The 23,660-nt window shown below is 39.0% G+C and overlaps 1 protein-coding gene across 1 annotated transcript in view; it reads left to right on the top strand.

Moving 5' to 3' along the window:
- The window catches only part of GDAP2 (ganglioside induced differentiation associated protein 2), an 81,916-nt gene that overhangs the window by 39,446 nt on the left and 18,810 nt on the right, over positions 1-23,660 (top strand). Inside the window, exons 7-10 of the mRNA XM_068540591.1 lie at positions 2,319-2,478; positions 4,514-4,670; positions 12,387-12,463; positions 13,225-13,301. Of these exons, the coding sequence (XP_068396692.1) occupies positions 2,319-2,478; positions 4,514-4,670; positions 12,387-12,463; positions 13,225-13,301 (471 nt within the window). The remainder of the gene's footprint in view (positions 1-2,318; positions 2,479-4,513; positions 4,671-12,386; positions 12,464-13,224; positions 13,302-23,660) is intronic.

Below are 23,660 nucleotides of genomic sequence, written 5' to 3'. Positions count from 1 at the left end.
TAGAGCCCACATGCCACAATTACTGAAGCCCGCATGCCTAGAAGCCCGTGCTCCGCAACAAGAGAAACCACTGCAATGAGAAGCCCACGCACCGCAACAAAGAGTAGTCCCCGCTCGCCACAACTAGAGAAAGCCCACGTGCAGCAACAAAGACCCAGTGCAGCCAAAGATAAATTAATTAATTAATTAATTAAAAAAAAAAAAAGAAGCCTATCTGAAAAGGCTGCATACTGCATGATTCCAACCATCTGATGTTCCGGAAAAGGCAAAACTACCAAGACAATAAAAAGGTCAGTGGTTGCCGGAGGATGGGGGAGGGATGAATAGAGCACAGAGGATTCTTAGGGCAGTGAAAATACTCTGTATGGTGCTATAATGTTGGATACAAGTCATTATACATTTGTGCAAACCTGTAGAATGTACAACACCAAGACTGAACCCTAATATAATCTATGGGTGATTAGACGTGTCAGTGTAGGTTCATCAGTTATAACAAAGGTACCACTCTGGTGGGGGTTGGTGATAGTGAGGGAAACTGCATGTGTGAGGGCTGAAGGGATATGGGAAATCTCTCTGCCTTCTTCCCAATTTTGTTGTGAGCCTTAAACTGCTATGAAAAAATAAAATCTTAAAAAATGGGCAAAAGTTTTGAATAGACAAGCACGTGGGAAGATGTTCTATAACATTAACCGTTAAGGGAATATAAATCAAAATCACAATGAGATAGCACTTCACACTCACTAGTGTGACTTTAATTACAAAGACAGACAATAACAAGAGTTAGGATGTGGAGAAATTGGAACCCTCATACATGGCTAGTGAGAATGTAAAATTGTGCAGCTGCTTTGGAAAACAGCCTGGCAGTTCCTCAAAAAGTTAAACAGAGATTCCGCTCTTAGGTGTATGCAGAATAGAACTGAAAACATATGTCCACACTAAAACCTGTACACAAATATTCATATCAGCATTATTCATAACAGCCAAAATGTGGAAACAACCTAAATGTCTGACTAACTGATAGATGGATAAACAAAATATGGTATATACCTACAATGGAATATTAACCTATGAAAAGAATGAAGTACTGATGTATCCTGTAGCATGGGTGAACCTTAGAAACATTATGCTAGGTAGAGAAAGCCAGACACAAAAACCATTTACTGTATTCCATTTTAATGAAATGTGCGGAATAGGTAAATCTATACAGACAGAAATGTTAGTGGTTGCCAGGGGCTTGGGGAGGGAGGGATGGAGAATGACCTAGCTAATGAGCTTAGATTTTCTATTTGAGATGATGAAATGTTCTGGAATTAGATAGTGGTGATGATTCCACAACTTCGTGAATATACTAAAAACCAGTGAATCATATACTTTAAAACGTGAATTTTATGGTACATGAATTATATCTGTTTTTTAAAAAGGCTGCAAAGATGGTGTCTCTAGTCTTTTTTTTTTTTTAATTGAGTACAGTTGACTTAACAATCCAGTCTTATGTGCCTCATATAATATACTTATTTACATGAAAGATGATACAGTATTGCAGGTGACATAATAGGAAAAGTGACAGATAATGATTTCTCTGTCCTTCTAGGCAATTCCATCATTCTTCTGGTTTCTTATTATTCTATTGTAGTCTTTTTTGGTATAGTTGGGAATAATTGATGAATAACGATAAAATAATTCTAGGATGATGAAAAAGCAAAATGCTTCAAGATATAGGAAAAATAAGAGCACTAAGTATCTATAATGTATCATGGATTTAGGAATGAGTCCAGTGGACCAACCCATATGGAAATTATAAGATAGAATGAGTTTTATTCTATTTTTTAAGTAAGATATATCTTTATTCTTTGAGAAATCTCTAAGAAAGAATGGAAGTCATGAAATAGCAATCCTTCACAAAGAGTTAGAACTGTTAAAAAAAAAAATCTCAAAAACTAAACCTGGGTCCAGTGGACCCTGATGGCACACTGAGGATTAAGGAAGTGGTGTCTGAGCTGAATCTTGAAAGACAGATATCACTAGTGAGGTGAAGGAGGGGTTGGGGACAGGGGTCACAGAACTTTTCATTCCAGGTTCAGTGACCTGGAACTGCCAGGATGGGAATCATGCTCAACTTGAGTGACTAACAAACCCTGATCGTTAACACAAGAACTGATTGAGGGTCCCAGGCAGCATACAGTCTGAGCTTAGAAGTGGTGTGGTCTTTCTCCGTGATGAAGACTGTCTTCACGGTGTAAGGAACAACACTGAGCACTGCTGGTGCCTGCTTCATTACTTCGTTATTTTTCACACGATGTTTGGCTTTTCTCACACAGGCTACTTACCAAAAGCTGCTACCTCTGTACTTCCCAAGGTCATTAAAGGAGGAGAGTTGCTCATTGCCGTACCTACCTGCAGATATTGGAAATGCAGAAGGGGAGCCTGTGGTACCCGAACGGCAGATAAGAATAAGTGAAAAACCTGGTGCCCCGGAGGGTGAGTTCTCCTTTTCTTACTTTCCCTCTTAAGGAAGCAAAGACTCTGGTAAACATCAGCCACCGAAGAAGTAGGAAGTTCAGCCTGACCCTTGGGAGGCTATTAGCGTGACACTAAGATCAAGACCAACTTAGGTGTTTTTAGAGTCTTATTCTTGTTAAGGTTTACTCTTTAAATTTAAAAAATATATATATGTATTATATTTATATATTTATATATAATGTCAAGTCTATGTTAGGCAGTAGAGATTCAGAGGTGGATATGACAACATTTTTACCCTCACAAAGTTTATAGTTTCATGCAGGACACTGTTGAGGAAGCAATCAAGTATATTATCATCTAAAATTTTCAACAGCTTCAACTGTGTCCTCTGAAAGCTATACCTAACATTAAATACTGAAACAAGAATGCTGTTTTGTTTTGTTTCTTTAGGTTACATACCCCTGTAGATTGAAGTGATAGTAGAGCAGGGTAGGATGGGAGCTCCTCTGAATCTGTTCTGTATGACAGCTTGTACTGATCTTCTTGGATACATGTTTAAGAGAGACATGTATCTTCTTGGATACGTGTTATTGGAGACATGTCTCACAAGCTTCATTGCTGGAACTTGATCTCAAAATTCAGCAGTTTAAGAATTACTGTGAGATTCCTGCTGTGAACACTTTTAAATGAGCATCAAGTTAAAATCTATAGAAGGCTACTCATCTCTTTTTTATCACCAGTATTTTTATCAGAAAATGTCTGTGAACCACGCTTTCCTGGAGGGGTACTCATGTACTTTTAGGGAGCCACCAATAGAGTACAGCCTTGAAATGTGCCCAGCATCATTTGGAAATCCTCATAATTGTGACTACCACAATAGAATATAATTTTTCTTAAACGCGTAAAATGCATTTTATATGACAAGGGGTAATGAAAAGCAAAATCAGTTGAGGTGGCAGTGCTGGGCAGTCATTAGCCAAAAGGTCCCCTTCTATCCCCCATCCTCAAAGACTGCTTGATTTGCATCCATATCTCAGAAAATATTGTTACCTCATAGGCTCTAGCGTTCATAAATATTTTCAGTTAGAATATAGAATCTGTTAAAATAGATGTAAAATCGGCCTTACCTGAGGGATTGAGAGAAGATTCATTTATGGGTATTTTTTTTAATAAAGGCACACTCAGCCCTTGCCTGTCACAGTTTGAGGAGCAGTGGTATAGATGTGAGAAGGTCCCAGCTGAACAGCTTCAGGTGGTGGCATTGCCTTGGGAAGCTCCCCTGCCGTGGTCCAAGGGTTTTGTTTGTTTGCTTTTACTTTCTTTAAAAAAGAATTTTTTTTAAACCAGATCTAGTGAGGCAGTGGGGAACACATTAAGAGACGATCCATTCCCAAGGGACTGGCTGCTGGCCAAACATTAAATGATCATATGGATAAATCAGAAAGGTGACATCGATTTGTAGTGAGAACTGTAACTCTTATGTACCAGAATGACTATGTAGGCATGACCAGTGCAGAAAATCAGAACGCTCGTCAAGACATATCTTAGTGATTGTGGATCATGCCCTGAAATCCTGGTCCACCCATCTTCCTTAAGGGGTTACCTGACAGAAGGACTGAAGATTATGTACCAGCCAGTCAAGGACTCCCTTCTTAAACAATTCTGGATAAATGACCCCAAACATTTTTTCTTCATATTTCTTCTTTCGTTAGACGTTGTGCTACGGTTCATCTTTAAACCCACATACAGTATAATTGCTTCTATCTTTTTGTTTATTATTACATTCTACTCTTTTCTTCCTAAGGTTACACCTAGGTCCCCTTGATTTGATTTCATGTGTTCCTAAAACTTCCATCCCACATGGACAGGTGGTTTCTTTCATTATTTCAGTTCTTCAAACGCCTAAATCTGATTTCAGTTTCATTCTCAAAAAATAACCTTAACCCTGGTTTTTTGAGTTTCCGCGCAATCATCCCTATAGCAGCATTCACAATCTGTTTGTAGCATTTACTGTCAAGTTTTGCCACCTCTATTGATAGTATTTTTGTTGCAGACAACCAAGAAGAGGAGGATGAAGGCTTGGGAGTTGATCTGTCTTTCATTGGCTCTCATGCTTTTGCTCGAATGGAAGGAGATATTGATAAGCAAAGAAGACTGATCCTTCAAGGACAGTTATCAGAGGCAACCCTGCAGAAGCAGCATCAAAGAAAGTAAGGCAAACCCCTTTAGACTGACAGACACATAAGGACATGAGAAACAAGAAAGGGCCTACCTCTGCTAAATGATCTACACGTAACGTGGTCTCATTTATTCTTCATGACAATCCACTAAGAAAGATATGTCCCCACTTTGTAGATGCAGAAATTCAAAGTTAATTTATCAGTGGACACCATTAGTATGTGATGAAGTCAGCGTTCAAATGCATCTCTGATTTCAGAGCTCCTACTCTTTCTACTGCGATTGTAGCGTCTTTGGGTGAGATTATATTCTAAAAGCAGAAAATAGGGGAAGGGAAAAACCAAGTTACAAAGTTTTTACTTAACATTACTATATTTATAATTAAAGTATAATCTATGGTTGGATTAACGTTAAAAGAGCTTTATTTCCCCGTGATTTATCCCAGGGACCTTATAAAGCCATTCCATTTCTTTTAGGTGTTTTCTAAAGCAATTCTGAATAACTCCTTCTTGAAACATAAAGAGAAGCAGCTTTTGTACTTCTGGGTAAGCTTGTCCAAGGATTAACAAACAGTCCTTGGAAAGCTAGCTGCTTTTCAAAAAATGTTAAAGGAAAAATCATACACCATAATTGATTAATATTCATTATCTTATAGGGTTGGTTGAGGGGGGTAACATCTCATAGGGTTGTCGTGAGTGTTAAATAAGATAATGTAATGAGCTTAGCACACAGTACCTGGTACTTAGCAAGCTCTTAAAATTGGTCACTGCTGTTCTCTTTAATACTGAGCAAATTATGGTCTATTTTACCTTTGAGCTTTGGTACTTGCCATCCCTTTTGACTGGAACACTCTCGTTCTTCAATTCCTGCTCATTCTCCAGGTTTCAGCTCAGAAGTGATTGCCTCTAGAAACTTATCTCCCTGGAGATAAGTTGGAATAGACGGAATAGAAGTCTGGAATCAATGCCTCCTCCGTATGCTTTTTTTTCCCCTTTTTTTTTTTTTTTTTTTTTTACACCCTGTACTTAACCAAACCATAGCCTAGCACTTATCACACTATACTGTAATGATGTGTGGTTGTCGTTAGTCTCTATGTATAAAGTGGGAGTCAGACTAGATGATCTCCGGAGTCCCTTATAGAATTAGAATTTTGTTTTTCCTGAGTTCCTGGTCTTCACTTTATTGTCCCTTTTTTTAAAAAATAAATTTATTTATTAATTTTTGGCTGCATTGGGTCTTCATTGCTGCACACGGGCGTTTCTCTAGTTGCAGCAAGTGGGGGCTACTCTTCGTTGCAATGCACAGGCTTCTCACTGCGGTGGTTTCTCTTGCTGCGGAGCACAGGCTCTAGGCACGTGGGCTTCAGTAGTTGTGTCACATGGGCTCAGTAGTTGTGGCTCGTGGGCTCTAGAATGTAGCCTCAGTAGTTGTGGTGCACGGGCTTAGTTGCTCCGTGGCATGTGGGAATCTTCCCAGACCAGGGCTCGAACCCGTGTCCCCTGCATTGGCAGGTGGATTTTTAACCACTGCACCACCAGGGAAGTCCAGTTCTCCTTTTATTTTCATAAACAAAAGCTAATTAGCCACTAGGGGGCACCAATGAACAGCTTTTCTAAAGGCAAGCACAATCGAATGACAGTTTCAGTGGTTTCTGAACTTGGCCATGTGTACGAATCATCTGGCAAACATTTTTCTTTAAATACAGTGACTGGGCTTTCCCTCACATGACTGGGATTTGACCTCTATATATATTTTAAAACTTTTTCAGCTCATGATTCATGTACAACTAGACTTGGGTACCTTTTTTTGGACTAGGGCAGTGGTTCTCAAACTGTTTGGTCTCAGGTCCCCTTTGCATGCTTAAAAATTATTGAGGACCCCAAAGAGCTTTTGTTTTTACATGGCTTACACCCACTAATATTTATCATATGATAAATTATTTGTTAAATCATTTAATAATAACCCATTATGTTTTTATGAAAAATAACTATTTTTTAGGCTAGTGAGAAATGCAGTGTTTTACATTTTTGCAGATATTTTAATGTTTGACTTAATAGAAGACAGCTGGATTCTCATATCAGCATTCAAACTGTTGCAATACGTTGTTTTGGGTGAAGTATATGAAGAAAATTTGCCCTCATTCAGATACGTAGTTGGAAAAAGGAGTATTTTAATAGCCTTTTCAAATAGTTGGGGATATTCTTTGTTATTACACCATAACTCAATAAACGGTAGTTTCATAATGTTGTAGTATGGACTCTCAAACCATATTTATGAATTTTTGTATTGTTATATTAAAATGTGTTGTTTTATCCTGCACTTTGAGTAGATTTTATAATAGGAATTTAGAGCATGAATTTATAACATGATGTGTTGGTCTTTTGGAAAATATTGACTCACTGAATTATTCAGTTGTTCCAAATATTGACACATTACATTACACAATATCAAAAATTTATGTTTGATAATATCACCACTGATCTCGTCAGAAAAGTCCTTAAGTATTAGAAACTGTTAGCTTCTGGTGGTGGATACAAATTTTCCAACATTATATTTTAAAGCTCGAATTTTATCACTGGTAACAAATACTGTTGGTTGTTTTTCTTGAAATGGCAGGGTCACTTCATTCATTTTTGACAAAACATCTGCCAAATACTCATGTTAAATAACCACAGTTTGTCTGCCAGTCATTAGTTGAAGAAAAATGGTGTTCCATGAAAAAAAGCAGCTGGTTCAGCTTGCAAGTCAAAGAATTAGACCTTTTCTTCAGGACAACCTCATGCTTCGGTCTGCAGAAATGCTTTGTGTGTTCTTCCCATTTTGTGACACATTAATATTAAAAAGATGTATTTGCAAGGGTTAATGTAATAAAATTAATAATTCTTTCTTCCTCATCAAAGACATTCTTAAATGAAACTGGCTTTTTTTTTTCCTGTGAGTATTTTGGCAGTTAAGCACACAATGACTACTAGTACAGTCTGGTGTTTCCACCTGAATTCATGCTAAAGCAGCAGTAGTTTTATCCAACAGTTGCTTTTGCACCATCAGTGCAGATGTCAACACAGTGAAAGAACAAATGATGTTTCGGTGTTATTATGAAAATAGTTTTGACCTTGCAAAACCCCTTGAAAAAGTCTTGGGACTGTGCACCACACTTTTGAGAACCACTGGTCTGTGGTCTCTCAGCAGTACATTATAGTTGAAAGGAGTTTGGGTAATTATCTGATACAGTTTTCTGAAATGTAGTATAAAGTGTATAAGCATTAGAATTACCAGGGGTGCTTGCTAAAAATTCATAGGCCCCACACCAAACTTCCTGAATCAGAACCTCTGTGGGAAGGCCTCAGGAATCATCCTTCTAAGGTTTCTTAGATGATTTCTTAGATGATTTTGTACCTGATCTGGTCTGATCCCTCTAATTTACAGAAGGGTGAATTGATCACCAAGAGTGACTTGACCAGAGTTACAGCTAATTGCGGATGAGCCTTCAAGGTGGCTACTGCAGCTCATCTCCCTTCTCTACTACCTACACAGACCAGCTTCAGAGAAGCTGAGAAAGGACCAGACACGTTTTGTTTTCATATACAGAGAACTGCTTTGTTACCACCTTTCTCAAATCAGTTACCCTATTCTCTCCTCTCTCTTTTCCCTCTCTCTCTCTCTGTCTCTGTCTCTCTCCCTCTCTCTCTCTCTCTCTCTCTCACACACACACACACACACACACACACACCTTTTTCGTTTCTGCATGAGTGATACAGATAAAGTGGCATTTGTTTGTGTCTGGACTGGGTACTTGCCTGTCTGTATCGCTCTCTCTTTTTAATGAGATTTGTTTCACTTAATAATGACTAGTTCAAGCCAGTTTAAAATGAATCTGTATTTACTGAGTCCATGCTTTCTGGAAAGGGGTCGTCAGCAAAGGGGTAGGTTCTAGGAAGGAATATGAATACAGCATGTAAAGCATTGTCCTTCTTTTTGGTAGAAGGCCATGATCTTGAGATTCAAGTTAGTCACATAGTTGACAGTTTCCAGTCGGTTCAGGAAACATTGGATATTTACTCTGTACAAGATAATACTCTAGAACTGAAATATACAGATAAAGAAAGTAGTCTCTCTAGTCTAGAAATTCATAAGTGAGCCACACTACCTTCACATGTCATGGTGTGCTCTGTGCGGTGCTCAGGTTGTTGCGCACATCCAGTTAACACATAACTACAGGCTTGGGGAAGGGCACAGCCTACGGTTCCCAGAGCTTGAACCAAGAAACAAAGGCGTAGTACCCCTACCACTCACTTCCCTTGAGTGGTAAGTTACATCTGAATCAAAAGATTTTCAGATTTCCTATTCATGTGACCCATGTCTGTGATAATTAAAGATGAGGTCTTGTCAGCAGCTCAGAAGTGTGACCCAGGAAACCTAGACCCTTTTGGGGAGCCCATGAGGGCAAAACCCTTTTTATAATCTTACTAAGACTTATTTGCTCTTTTCATTCTCATTCCTGTAGTGTTCAATGGAGTTTTCCAGAGAGTGCTTAATGTGTGATATTGCAGTAGGTTAAATGCAGAAGCAGATGTAAGAATCTAGCAGAAATTAAAGAGATTTGCAAAAATGTAAGAGTATAACTCTTCTCCCTAAATATAGCTTATTTAAAAATAAAAAGTTATTTGCGTTCACATAATAGGTTTTTATTATTTTTGAATTAATAAATATTTTTTATAAATCTCTCTTTTTATTTCTAAAATGGTAAATATTGGTAGGTGTAAGTGACATAAATATGAAAGGGTCCTGAGACTCAAAAGTTTGGGAACTGATGACTGATCGTTTAGGAGTTTGCTATATAACTGAGCTGTAAGTCATCTGTTTACATACTCTGCCATGGCTAAATGTTTAAGATTGTAGTTTTAAATTTTTATTTCTCTTACTCTTTCTAAATCAGGATTTTATTTACACAGGTTGAGTTTGGTTTCTGTTATGTTTGTTGATCAAGTTAAACAAATGATATATCTTTTTTAATCTCTTAGGAAGTAAGTAGATCTTCAGTTAGAATTATCTTTTTGAAAGCCTTCAATTCTTCCTTCAGTAACAAAGCTAATGGTCACATGGATCGGCTGTAGGGTTAGATCATTCCTTTCATAGCATTGCCTTGTCTCTGTGTAATAATTCGCTTGAGTAATTCGTTCTTGATTAATATTTCCAGGTCTTCCATCCAGTTGTGACACAATTTGGGCATATCACTCTTAAAATTATTTCACAAGAACTTTCTTCTTTTTCATTAGTGTTCCTTGGTTGGCTTAAGATCCGGTTGCCTATAACTCTTATGTCATTTCTCACAGTAAAAACTTTATCTCATTCATTATTAAATATTTATTGAGCCCTTACTAATGTGCCAAGCTAGAAACATAATAAAGTGTCACGCAAGGCAGATACAGCCCCAGGCCTCATTGAGCTTAGGGTCTTGCAAAGGAGAGAAATATTAAACTAATTATTGTATGAAAAATGTATTTAAATTACAGGGTGCCATAAGAGTGTATAACAAGGATTTTAACTAAGTCCAGTGTGGGATAGTTGCATGAAGTCAGGAAAAGCTTCTGTTAATTAATTCTATTTTGTACATCTGCGGTCCAGTTTAAAAAAATTTTTTTTCTTTAGAGTTCATTGAATACTGAATGTTGGGAACTACCCTAGAAATTTGCTAGAAATATAGAGACAGCTAAGACATAGTCCCTATCTTGAGGTCCAACAGAGTAGAAGCAAATATTGCAGTGAGTGGGTAAAGCCTTGTGCTGATCTTTGTGATATAAAGAAGGGAGAAGTTAGTTCTATAACAGGCCTGGACCTTGCCTTCACTTCCCCTCACTCCAACCCCAACCCCTACTCCTACCCCTGCCAATCCCCATCTTAGCGTACATACTTGATTGATACAGTATTTAGATGTCTGCTGTATTGCTTATCTCACTGGGTCTTATTACCATGTTAGTTGTCTTTGTAATATGTCTATCTCATATATTCAACCTTAAACTCTGAAGCCAAGGGCCTTTTATTATTATTCTCAGGCCTCCAAAATACCTTGAATAATACTCATGTTTATTGTTTTATTCAACAAAGATTTGAGTCCTTGCTATGATGCAGGCATTGCATTTATGCAATAAATCTTTGAAAATGAGCTAATGAATACACAGAGTATAGAAAGTAACAGGTATTTACTGAATTCCTGTTACATGTTTTGTGCCATGACCTGTGGTGCTCATAAGACATTTAAGACATATTATTCTGTTTAGTCTTGATGTGGAGATGGCTTAATCATAAAACAATTAGAAAGCAGGACAATTGGGGAGTTAATGTAAATAACCTAGGAAATAGCTCTGTGTGAAAATACGGAATAGCACGTATGAATAGGGAGAACTACAATAAACACAGATCCTTTCTTGACTTGCAAATTATATCTTAAACTAAAATTAAAAGTTATTGTCTTTGAATTTAATTTGCACAGGTGGGCACGTTTCTAAATTTGAAAACATAGACTATAGAACTATGCAATACTAAGTATTGTTTTCACAAACAATAACAATTTCTGTGAAACTAGCAGGCATATCACTTGTTGATTACAATCCGTATGTAATAGACTTCCTATTAAATATCCTTAGTTGTGTGATTGTACTTCATAGCTGAAAGGTGTCCTACATAAACACCATTTTGCAAATGAGGAAACTGAGGTCCATAGAGGTGAAACTACTTTACCAATATTGCATAGAAAGTGATAGCGTGAGGACCCAAGTATCCTCTCTTCTGGTTTAGTTTTGTTTGTTTGTTTGTTCGTTTTTATGTTGTGGGATGTTTCCATATGTGACCTAGATGCTTCAAAGTTGCTTTTCATGCATTTAGGTACCTTGAAAACTTTGTTCACAATCAAGTAAGTGGCACTTTGAATTCTAAGAAAGCAAGTATGAAATAGTAGAAAAAGTACTGACCTTTCCAGCAAACTGGAGACCTGAGTGCAACTTCAAATTCAACTCTACCATTAACTGGTAACTCTAAGATTAATTCGACCTTTTTCAGATCGCTTCCACTCTTTGAGATCTTTAACGTTTCTTCCAGTTTTAATATCCTCTTAGCCAAAGCCAAACTGCCATCTCTATGATCTGGTATATGGGGTATCAGTACAGCTACTTTGATTAGCCAGTCATTAAATAAGCCTGGACTTCCCAGAAAAAATTACCTACTTTCTTTGTGGTCCAACATAACATGTACAATACTTACCTGTTTTTCTTCTGAAAAGTAAACTTCTTGAGGGTCTGACCATGTCTGTTCACTAGAGTATTCTCAATACCTCTTGTGTAGTAAGCCCTCAGTAAGTCTTTGCTGAATGAGTGAACATCTGTTGTGGAGAACTGCTATTGCTTTAGGCCTTCTTTGCATTTTTTTTTTTTTTTTTTAAGTAGGGGAAGACAATAGTATTTAAAAACAATGTTAGTTTGAGTACTTGGTATCTTAGACAATTATATGAGTAGTCTTCATTTGCTCATAAAGAATTTTAAAAAATCATCTAGTGTGAATACCTTCCTTTCTCAGTAACTCATTTTTTTTTAAACCAATAACAGAGTAGAGATTCTGCATAGTGTAACAGCCTCTTTAACTCCTTTCTCATTATAATAAAACATCATTCTTTAGGAACACAGACAGATAAAAACAGGTCTCATTTATAAATTTACAACTGTTTATTATAATAATTATATCCTTTATTTCTCTAGTTATAATCGCTGGTTGTGTCAAGCAAGATCTGAGGATCTATCTGACATTGCTTCTCTAAAAGCCTTATACCAAACAGGTGAGCTTAAGGATATGGTAACTTATTCTTTTACTGATTAAGAACCTTACTTAGCATGCTATTAGAGACTTCACTTTTCTCTGATTTTGTCCATTTTAACTCTGAATAGATTTTTTTTGTACAATGAAGATAGTTTTTGCTCATCATCAAGATCTTCAAAATAGCATCTCAACCTATAAGATTTTCAGCTAGTAATTCTACATTGGCGAACTTCATTTCTTCTCAATGTCCTTTTCCTATCTTTTAATTTTTTTTCTACTTTTAAAAGTACCATAATCCTGCTGTACAAAATTCAAACCTTATATAAATATATAACGGAGACAGTGCAAGTTATCAGATTCCGCCTTTATATTTCTTTTCCAGGCAGTACTTGTTAATTTTCAGATTTGAGTTCCATTTAGTTTTTCCTGTATCGGTGATGTTATTAAAAGTTGTAGTGTGCTTAAACAAAAAGCTATTTATAAAAAAATCTTTACCCTCAACTTTACCTTTGGCTGTCCCTGATTTAAAACTTGTAAGAGGGCTTATCTTAAAAGTAAGGGCAGTCATCAAAACTTCATGAAGCTGGGAAAAAAAAAAAAAAAAGAAAGACAATGTTTTCCACATAGTAAAAGAAATCTGAAGATGAAATCTGAAAAACTTATGTTCCTGGTTTTCAGTCTTTTACATTTGTGTAGAATATTTTTATAAGGTCAGAGCCCAGGACAGATAATATTCTTGGAATAAAGTTTCTGGGTGCTGATTACATTTCCTGTTTGTAGGTGTTGATAACTGTGGTCGCACAGTAATGGTGGTAGTTGGAAGAAACATTCCTGTAACATTAATAGATATGGACAAGGTAAGCCACAAAAAAGCTTTGTTTTATAAATAATGTTGATTTAAAAAATAAGTAGGACATGAATTTGGAATCAGGGCTTAGAATATGAGACAGAATTGTGTATCTGTGATACAGTAGCAGCCCTGATTCTGCAAGTTGGCACATAGCATTTCAGCAAGGGGTTTGGTTTTGAGCTCTGGGAGAAACGGAAATAACTGAATTGCCGTACTGTGATCTCCAAAAACGCAGCTGCTTTGTTTTGGATATGATGTAACTGGCAAGTTTTTGGTTAGACTCATTCTGTATTATAACTATACTAATAATCAAATTCTGCTTTTCTTGAAACATTAACTCTTTTATCTCTCTGAAGAGAAGTAGTAGTTAACCCAAGATGTTATAATTTCGTAATCCCTTCTTTTGGAGGTAAAGGACAGGAATAGATGATTCATAGCAGAAGAAATGGTATTACTGGTAAACAAGAAAGTGTTCAACCTGATTAGTAGTAAAAAAAAAAAAAAAAAAGTGAATTAAAATGAGATCTCTTTTTTCACCTTCAAAACGAGCCGTTACTTTTATTTTTTTTGTTTGTTTTTTGATAGATAAGAAGTGATTTATTAGAATAGGACACTTGTGAGGCTTACAAGCGGGTGGGTGAGAAGGTGCCGCACCCCGAGACCTTAGTGGGCTACAGTTTTATAATCAAAGGAAAAGTGGTGAGGGGGAGAAGACCACCTTCTTCCTCATTCTTGACTAGACGTCACGCTTCTGTCATCATTTCCTCCTCCATGTCAGGCGGGGGAGTTTTCTTGTCCCTACATGGTCAAGCTGGGACTGTCATCAAAATTAGCCATTACTTTTAAATAGTAATCATTGTTACCAAAGATGAATTGAAACTGTCAAAGTGGTCACTCCCATTGACCCATTAATTCCATTTCTGAGAATTTGTCCTAAGGAAATAATCCTAGGTTTGCAAGTAGCTGTAAGCCCAGAAATTGCCCAAATCGGAATACTTGGGCAAGGGACAACTGAATCTATGGGATAAATATGTAGATCTTCCTAGAACATCAATTGTAATAGACATGGACTGCAAAGGAGGAGAATCACTTTAATAAATAATTCTTTTTTTTTTTTTTTTTTTTTTAAAAACATCTTTATTGAAGTATAATTGCCTTACAATGGTGTGTTAGCTTCTGCTTTATAACAAAGTGAATCAGTTATACATATACAATATGTTCCCATTTCTCTTCCCTCTTGCATCTCCCTCCCTCCCACCCTCCCCATCCCACCCCTCTAGGTGGTCAAAAAGCACCGAGCTGATCTCCCTGTGCTATGCGGCTGCTTCCCACTAGTTATCTATTTTACATTTGGTAGTGTATATATGTCCATGACACTCTCTTACCCTGTCACATCTCACCCCACCCCCTCCCCATATCCTCAAGTCCATTCTCTAGTAGGTCTGTGTCTTTATTCCCGTCTTGCCACTAGGTTCTTCATGGCCTTTTTTTTTTTTTTTTTTTTTTCCTTAGATTCCGTATATATGTGTTAGCATACTGTATTTGTTTTTCTCTTTCTGACTTACTTCACTCTGTATGACAGACTCTAACTCCATCCACCTCATTACAAATACCTCCATTTCATTTCTTTTTATGGCTGAGTAATATTCCATTGTATATATGTGCCACATCTTCTTTATCCATTCATCTGTCGATGGACATTTAGGTTGCTTCCATGTCCTGGCTATTGTAAATAGAGCTGCAATGAACATTTTGGTACATGACTCTTTTTGACCTATGGTTTTCTCAGGGTATATGCCCAGTATTGGGATTGCTGGGTCGTATGGTAGTTCTATTTGTAGTTTTTTCAGGAACCTCCATACTGTTCTCCATAGTGGCTGTATCAATTTACATTCCCACCAACAGTGCAAGAGTGTTCCCTTTCCTCCACACCCTCTCCAGCATTTATTGTTTCTAGATTTTTTGATGATGGCCATTCTGACCGGTGTGAGATGATATCTCATTGTAGTTTTGATTTGCATTTCTCTAATGATTAATGATGTTGAGCATTCTTTCATGTGTCTGTAGGCCATCTGTATATCTTCTTTGGAGAAATGTCTATTTAGGTCTTCTGCCCATTTTTGGATTGGGTTGTTGGTTTTTTTGTTATTGAGCTGCATGAGCTGCTTGTAAATCTTGGAGATTAATCCTTTGTCAGTTGCTTCATTTGCAAATATTTTCTCCCATTCTGAGGGTTGTCTTTTGGTCTTGTTTATGGTTTCCTTTGCTGTGCAAAAGCTTTTAAGCTTCATTAGGTCCCATTTGTTTATTTGTGTTCTTATTTCCATTTCTCTGGGAGCTGGGTCAAAAAGAATCTTGCTGTGATGTATGTCATAGAGTGTTCTGCCTATGTTTTCCTCTAAGAGTTTGATAGTGTCTGCCCTTACACTTAGGTCTTTAATCCATTTTGAGTTTATTTTTGTGCATGGTGTCAGGGAGTGTTCTAATTTCATACTTTTACATGTACCTGTCCAATTTTCCCAGCACCACTTATTGAAGAGGCTGTCTTTTCTCCACTGTATATTCTTGCCACCTTTATCAAAGATAAGGTGACCATATGTGTGTGGGTTTATCTCTGGGCTTTCTATCCTGTTCCATTGATCTATATTTCTGTTTTTGTGCCAGTACCAAACTGTCTTGATTACTGAAGCTTTGTAATATAGTCTGAAGTCAGGGAGCCTGATTCCCCCAGCTCCATTTTTCGTTCTCAAGATTGCTTTGGCTATTCGGGGTCTTTTGTGTTTCCATACAAATTGTGAAATTTTTTGTTCTAGTTCTGTGAAAAATGCCAGTGGTAGTTTGATAGGGACTGCATTGAATCTGTAGATTGCTTTGGGTAGTAGAGTCATTTTCACAATGTTGATTCTTCCAATCCAGGAACATGGTATATCTCTCCATCTATTTGTATCATCTTTAATTTCTTTCATCAGTGTCTTATAATTTTCTGCATACAGGTCTTTTGTCTCCTTAGGTAGGTTTATTCCTAGATATTTTATTCTTTTTGTTGCAATGGTAAATGGGAGTGTTTTCTTAATTTCACTTTCAGATTTTTCGTCATTAGTGTATAGAAATGCAAGAGATTTCTGTGCATTTATTTTGTATCCTGCTACTTTACCAAATTCATTGATTAGCTCTAGGAGTTTTCTGGTAGCATCTTTAGGATTCTCTATGTATAGTATCATGTCATCTGCAAATAGTGACCGCTTTACTTCTTCTTTTCCGATTTGGATTCCTTTTATTTCTTTGTCTTCTCTGATTGCTGTGGCTAGCACTTCCAAAACTATGTTGAATAATAGTGGTGAGAGTGGGCAACCTTGTCTTGTTCCTGATCTTAGTGGAAATGGTTTCAGTTTTTCACCATTGAGGACAATGTTGGCTGTGGGTTTGTCATATATGGCCTTTATTATGTTGAGGAAAGTTCCCTCTATGCCTGCTTTCTGCAGGGCTTTTATCATAAATGGATGTTGAATTTTGTCGAAAGCTTTCTCTGCATCTATTGAGATGATCATATGGTTTTTCTCCTTCAATTTGTTAATATGGTGTATCACATTGATTGATTTGCGTATATTGAAGAATCCTTGCATTCCTGGGATAAACCCCACTTGATCATGGTGTATGATCCTTTTAATGTGCTGTTGGATTCTGTTTGCTAGTATTTTGTTGAGGATTTTTGCATCTATGTTCATCAGTGATATTGGCCTGTAGTTTTCTTTCTTTGTGACATCTTTGTCTGGTTTTGGTATCAGGGTGATGGTGGCCTCGTAGAATGAGTTTGGGAGTGTTCCTCCCTCTGCAATATTTTGGAAGAGTTTGAGAAGGATAGGTGTTAGCTCGTCTCTAAATGTTTGATAGAATTCACCTGTGAAGCCATCTGGTCCTGGGCTTTTGTTTGTTGGAAGGTTTTTAATCACAGTTTCAATTTCAGTGCTTGTGATTGGTCTGTTCATATTTTCTATTTCTTCCTGGTTCAGTCTCGGCAGTTTGTGCATTTCTAAGAATCTGTCCATTTCTTCCAGGTTGTCCATTTTATTGGCATAGAGTTGCTTGTAGTAATCTCTCATGATCTTTTGTATTTCTGCAGTGTCAGTGGTTACTTCTCCTTTTTCATTTCTAATTCTATTGATTTGAGTCTTCTCCCTTTTTCTCTTGATGAGTCTGGCTAATGGTTTATCAATTTTGTTTATCTTCTCAAAGAACCAGCTTTTAGTTTCATTGATTTTTGCTATTGTTTCCTTCATTTCTTTTTCATTTATTTCTGACCTGATCTTTATAATTTCTTTCCTTCTGCTGGCTTTGGGGTTTTTTTGTTCTTCTTTCTCTAATTGCTTCAGGTGCAAGGTTAGGTTGTTTATTCGAGATGTTTCCTGTTTCTTGAGGTAGGCTTGTATTGCTATAAACTTCCCTCTTAGCACTGCTTTTGCTGCGTCCCATAGGTTTTGGGTCGTCGTATCTCCATTGTCATTTGTTTCTAGGTATTTTTTGATTTCCCCTTTGATTTCTTCAGTGATCACTTCGTTATTAAGTAGTGTATTGTGTAGCCTCCATGTGTTTGTATTTTTTACAGATCTTTTCCTGTAATTGATATCTAGTCTCATAGCGTTGTGGTCGGAAAAGATACTTGATACAATTTCAATTTTCTTAAATTTACCAAGGCTTGATTTGTGACCCAAGATATGATCTATCCTGGAGAATGTTCCATGAGCACTTGAGAAAAATGTGTATTCTGTTGTTTTTGGGTAGAATGTCCTATAAATATCAATTAAGTCCATCTTGTTTAATGTATCATTTAAAGCTTGTGTTTCCTTATTTATTTTCATTTTGGATGATCTGTCCATTGGTGAAAGTGGGGTGTTAAAGTCCCCTACTATGATTGTGTTGCTGTCGATTTCCCCTTTTATGGCTGTTAGTATTTGCCTTATGTATTGAGGTGCTCCTATGTTGGGTGCATAAATATTTACAATTGTTATAGCTTCCTCTTGGATCAATCCCTTGATCATTATATAGTGTCCTTCTTTGTCTCTTGTAATAGTCTTTATTTTAAAGTCTATTTTGTCTGATATGAGAATTGCTACTCCAGCTTTCTTTTGATTTCCATTTGCATGGAATATCTTTTTCCATCCCCTCACTTTCAGTCTGTATGTGTCTCTAGGTCTGAAGTGGGTCTCTTGTAGACAGCATATATATGGGTTTTGTTTTTGTATCCATTCAGCCAGCCTGTGTCTTTTGGTGGGAGCATTTAATCCATTTACATTCAAGGTAATTATCGATATGTATGTTCCTATTCCCATTTTCTTAAATGTTTTGGGTTTGTTATTGTAGGTGTTTTCCTTCTCTTGTGTTTCTTGCCTAGAGAAGTTCCTTTAGCATTTGTTGTAAAGCTGGTTTGGTGGTGCTGAACTCTCTCAGCTTTTGCTTGTCTGTAAAGGTTTTAATTTCTCCATCGAATCTGAATGAGATCCTTGCTGGGTAGAGTAATCTTGGTTGTAGGTTTTTCTCCTTCATCACTTTAAGTATATCCTGCCACTCCCTTCTGGCTTGCAGAGTTTCTGCTGAAAGATCAGATGTTAACCTTATGGGGATTCCCTTGTGTGTTATTTGTTTTTTTTCCCTTGCTGCCTTTAATATGTTTTCCTTATATTTAATTTTTGACAGTTTGATTAATATGTGTCTTGGCGTGTTTCTCCTTGGGTTTATCCTGTATGGGACTCTCTGTGCTTCCAGGACTTGATTAACTATTTCCTTTCCCATATTAGGGAAGTTTTCAACTATAATCTCTTCAAATATTTTCTCAGTCCCTTTCTTTTTCTCTTCTTCTTCTGGGACCCCTATAATTCGAATGTTGGTGCGTTTAATGTTGTCCCAGAGGTCTCTGAGACTGTCCTCGGTTCTTTTCATTCTTTTTTCTTTATCCTGCTCTGTAGTAGTTATTTCCACCATTTTATCTTCCAGGTCACTTATCCTTTCTTCTGCCTCAGTTATTCTGCTATTGATCCCATCTAGAGTATTTTTAATTTCATTTATTGTGTTTTTCATCATTGCTTGGTTCCTCTTTAGTTCTTCTACGTCCTTGTTAAATGTTTCTTGCATTTTGTCTATTCTATTGCCAAGATTTTGGATCATCCTTACTATCATTATTCTGAATTCTTTTTCAGGTAGACTACCTATTTCCTCTTCATTTGTTAAGTCTAGTGTGCTTTGACCCTGCTCCTTCATCTGCTGTGTGTTTTTCTGTCGTCTCATTTTGCTTATCTTACTGTGTTTGGGGTCTCCTTTTCACAGACTGCAGGTTTGTAGTTCCCGTTGTTTTTGGTATCTGTCCCCAGTGGCTAAGTTTGGTTCAGTGGGTTGTGTAGGCTTCCTGGTGTAGGGAACTAGTGCCTGAGCTCTGGTGGATGAGGCTGGATCTTGTCTTTCTGGTGGGCACATCCACGTCTGGTGGTGTATTTTGGGGGTGTCTGTGGCCTTATTATGATCTTAGGCAGCCTCTCTGCTAATGGATGGGGCTGTGTTCCTGTCTTGCTAGTTGTTTGGCATAGGGTGTTCAGCACTGTAGCTTGCTGGTCATTGAGTGATGCTGGGTCTTGATGTTGAGATGGAGATCTCTGAGAGATTTTTACCGTTTGGTATTACGTGGAGCTGGGAGGTCTCTTGTGGACCAGTGTCCTGAAGTTGGCTCTCCCACCTCAGAGGCACGGCCCTGATGCCTGGCTGGAGCACCAAGAGCCTTTCGTCCACACGGCTCAGAGTAAAAGGGAGAAAAAATAGAAAGAAAGAAAGAAAGAAAGAAAGAAAGAAAGAAAGAAAGAAAGAAAGAAAGAAAGAAAGAAAGGAAAGAAAGAAAGAAAGAAAGAAAGAAAGAAAGAAAGAAAGAAAGAAAGAAAGAAAGAAAGAAAGAAAGAAAGGAGGGAGGGAGGGAGGGAGGGAGGGAGGGAGGGAAGAAAGAAAGAAAGAAAGAAAGAAAGAAAGAAAGAAAGAAAGAAAGAAAGAAAGAAAGAAAGAAAAGAGGCTATAATATAGTGAAGCAAAATAAAGCTATTGTAAAGCAAAGCTATACAGACAAAATCTCACCCAGAAGCATATACATATACACTCACACACAAAAAAAAAAGGAACAGGGGAAAAATTAATATATCCTGCTCCCAAAGTCCACCTCCTGAATTTGGGATGATTCGTTGTCTATTCAGGTATTCAGCAGATGCAGGCACATCAAGTTGTTTGTGGAGTTTTAATCCGCTACTTCTGAGGCTGCTGGGAGAGATTTCCCCTTCTCTTCCCTGTTCACACAGCTCCTGGGGTTCAGCTTTGGATTTGGACCCGCCTCTGCGTGTAGGTCACCTGAGGGCGTCTATTCCCCGCCCAGACAGAACGGGGTTAAAGGAGCAGCTGCTTCGGGGGCGCTGGCTCACTCAGGCCGCGGGGAGGGAGGGGTACGGAGGAGGCGGGGCGAGCCTGCGGCGTCAGAGGCCGGCGTGACGTTGCACCAGCCTGAGGCGCGCAGTGCGTTCTCCCGGGGAATTTGTCCGGGGATCACGGGACCCTGGCAGTGGCGGGCTGCACCGGCTCCCGGGAGGGGCGGTGTGGAGAGTGACCTGTGCTCACACACAGGCTTTTTGGAGGCGGCAGCAGCAGCCCCAGCGTCTCACGCCTGTCTCTGGGGTCCGCGCTGATCGCCACGGCTCGCGCCTTTCTCTGGAGTTCGTTTAGGCGGCGCTCTGAATCCCCTCTCCTTGCGCGCAGCGAAACAAAGAGGCAAGAAAAAGCCTCTTGCCTCTTCGGCAGCTGCAGACTTTTTCCCGGTCTCCCTCCCAGCCAGCTGTGGTGCGCTAAACCCTTCAGGCTGTGTTCACGCCGCCAACCCCAGTCCTCTCCCTGCGATCCGAGATCCGACCGAAGCCCGAGCCTCAGCTCCCAGCCCCGCCCGCCCCGGCGGGTGAGCAGACAAGCCTCTCGGGCTGGTGAGCGCTGCTCGGCGCCGAGCCTCTGTGCGGGAGTCTCTCCGCTTTTTCCTCTGCGCCCCTGTTTCTGTGGGATCCGCGCTGTTAGCTGCGGCTCGCGCCCGTCTCTGAAGTTCGTTTAGGCGGCGCTCTGAATCCCCTCTCCTCGCGCACCAGGAAACAAAGAGGGAAGAAAAAGTCTCTTGCCTCTTCGGCAGCTGCAGACTTTTTCTCGGACTCCCTCCCGGCTAGCTGTGGTGCGCTAACCCCTTCAGGCTGTGTTCACGCCGCCAATCCCAGTCCTCTCCCTGCGATCCGACTGAAGCCCGAGCCTCAGCTCCCAGCCCCCGCCCGCCCCGGCGGGGGAGCAGACAAGCCTCTCGGGCTGGTGAGTGCTGGTCGGCACCGCTCCTCCGTGCGGGAGCCTCTCCGCTTTGCCCTCCGCACCCCTGTGGCTGCGCTCTCCTCCGTGGCTCCGAAGCTTCCCCCTTCTGCCACCCGCAGTCTCTGCCCGCGAAGGGGCTTCCTAGTGCGTGGAAATCTTTCCTCCTTCACAGCTCCCTCCCACTGGCGCAGGTGCCGTCCCTATTCTTTTGTCTCTGTTATTTCTTTTTTCTCTTTTGCCCTACCCAAGTACGGGGGGAGTTTCTTGCCTTTTTGGAGGTCGGACGTTTTCTGCCAGCGTTCAGTGGGTGTTCTGTAGGAGCAGTTCCACGTGTAGATGTATTTCTACTTGTATCTGTGGGAAGGAAGGTGATCTCCGCGTCTTACTCTTCCGCCATCTTCTCTCCTCCCCTAATAAATAATTCTTAACCATAGTAAAAAAAAAAAAAATGTACTCAAAAGTGTAAAAATTAAATACAATTTTAAGATAAAACACAGTTGTGCAAAAACGGATAGTTGTATCTGGCTAAGCCCTTAAACTCCTGGTCACTGGTGTTTGGGTAAAAAAAATTGTGGAAGCCCTGGATTGGGCATGTTACTCACAGGCTCATTTGTGGCCCAAAATTATAACTTAAATTCCTAACAGGTAATTATTATGCATCCACAAATGGAATGTTCTGTGACCCTGAAAAATTATGGCTATAGAGGCAAGTACTATAGAGAGATGTTTATGGTATAATATCAATAGGAGAAGAAAGGACAGCTTGTATGTACATTGACCTTTTTGTGGGGGAGGGGGGCATGGTGTGAGTTTATGCATATCAGTATCTCAAAATGGATTTCATAGTTTTGGGGAGAATTTGTTTTCTACATTTTTCTGTCATGTGGCTATACTTCTTTATAATGAAAAAGATTCAAGCTAAAGACGGGAAGTTTGAAGCTGAAAATGGATATCTTGATTGCCTTGGGGAGGAGGTGGTGAGTGGATAGAAAGAGGACCAGAAGCAGTCTGGTAAGAGCTAATAATAGCTAATAGAAATAGCTAATAAGAAATAATAATAAAAATATACACACAGGGGAAAAAACAACTGATAATCAGTATGACATTCATTCTCAGCATTCATAATGTGATTGATACCAATAAAAGCATAAACCCCTGCCTTTGATTCTGGCGTGTACTTGCATGGTGTTCTGGATGTTCGTGATGTATCATTTCATATATATTGTGAGGTCCAAACCAGGTAGCAACTGGAAAGATACTGTGTTTCCTTAGTGCCCTCCTCTGTCTGCTCTGGTAGCAGTTGGACCCATGCTAACTAATCCATGTTAGTCCATTCAAGTTAATGCCAAGGACTCCCCTGAGGAGGAATGGGGAAATAACCTGTTTGATAGTAATCCTTCAGTTGTTACCTCTTAGCTTCCTCTTTGTCATGGTTTATAGCTACACCACTGGGTCATGCTGGCCCTACGCATATCGTGTCTCTGCTTTGTGTTTAATGTTTCTCTTAAATTTCATCCTTCTTGTAATGGCATATTCCTCTAACTGATCCAGGTCACATTAAGTTTGAGGCAGAGCAGAGAAGTGCTGCCCAGCCCACTGCCGTCTGCCCACTAAACCTGTTCTCATTTTCCTCGTTCAGTTCAACGTTAAAGATGCTAACAAAATTAGCCCTCAAAGTGAGCCATGTGAGGCATCACTTCTAATGTCCTTTTATAGTAATTCTTGGTTACGTGAGAGCCATGAGTCCGTTTCTCAGTAGAGACTGCAAAGACTTTCACTGAATGCAGGTAGAACCTTCAAGAATGATTAAAAGTCTAGAAATTCTCCCTCTCATGGCTTTGATACCGTTATTCCAGAGAGAGAAAACCTGGTAGTTGACTGAAGAGCTCTTTTGAGTATATGAAGAGTTGTTTGAGAGGATGGAGACTGGTGGTTCTCCTCCATCACTTAGAACAAGACAGAAAGGGACCATACTGTAGCATTATGTGAACTGCTAAACACTGGCATG

Source organism: Eschrichtius robustus, chromosome 3 (assembly GCF_028021215.1).
Source record: "Eschrichtius robustus isolate mEscRob2 chromosome 3, mEscRob2.pri, whole genome shotgun sequence".
Taxonomy (NCBI): domain Eukaryota; kingdom Metazoa; phylum Chordata; class Mammalia; order Artiodactyla; family Eschrichtiidae; genus Eschrichtius; species Eschrichtius robustus.
This window is presented reverse-complemented; position numbering and strand designations above follow the sequence as displayed.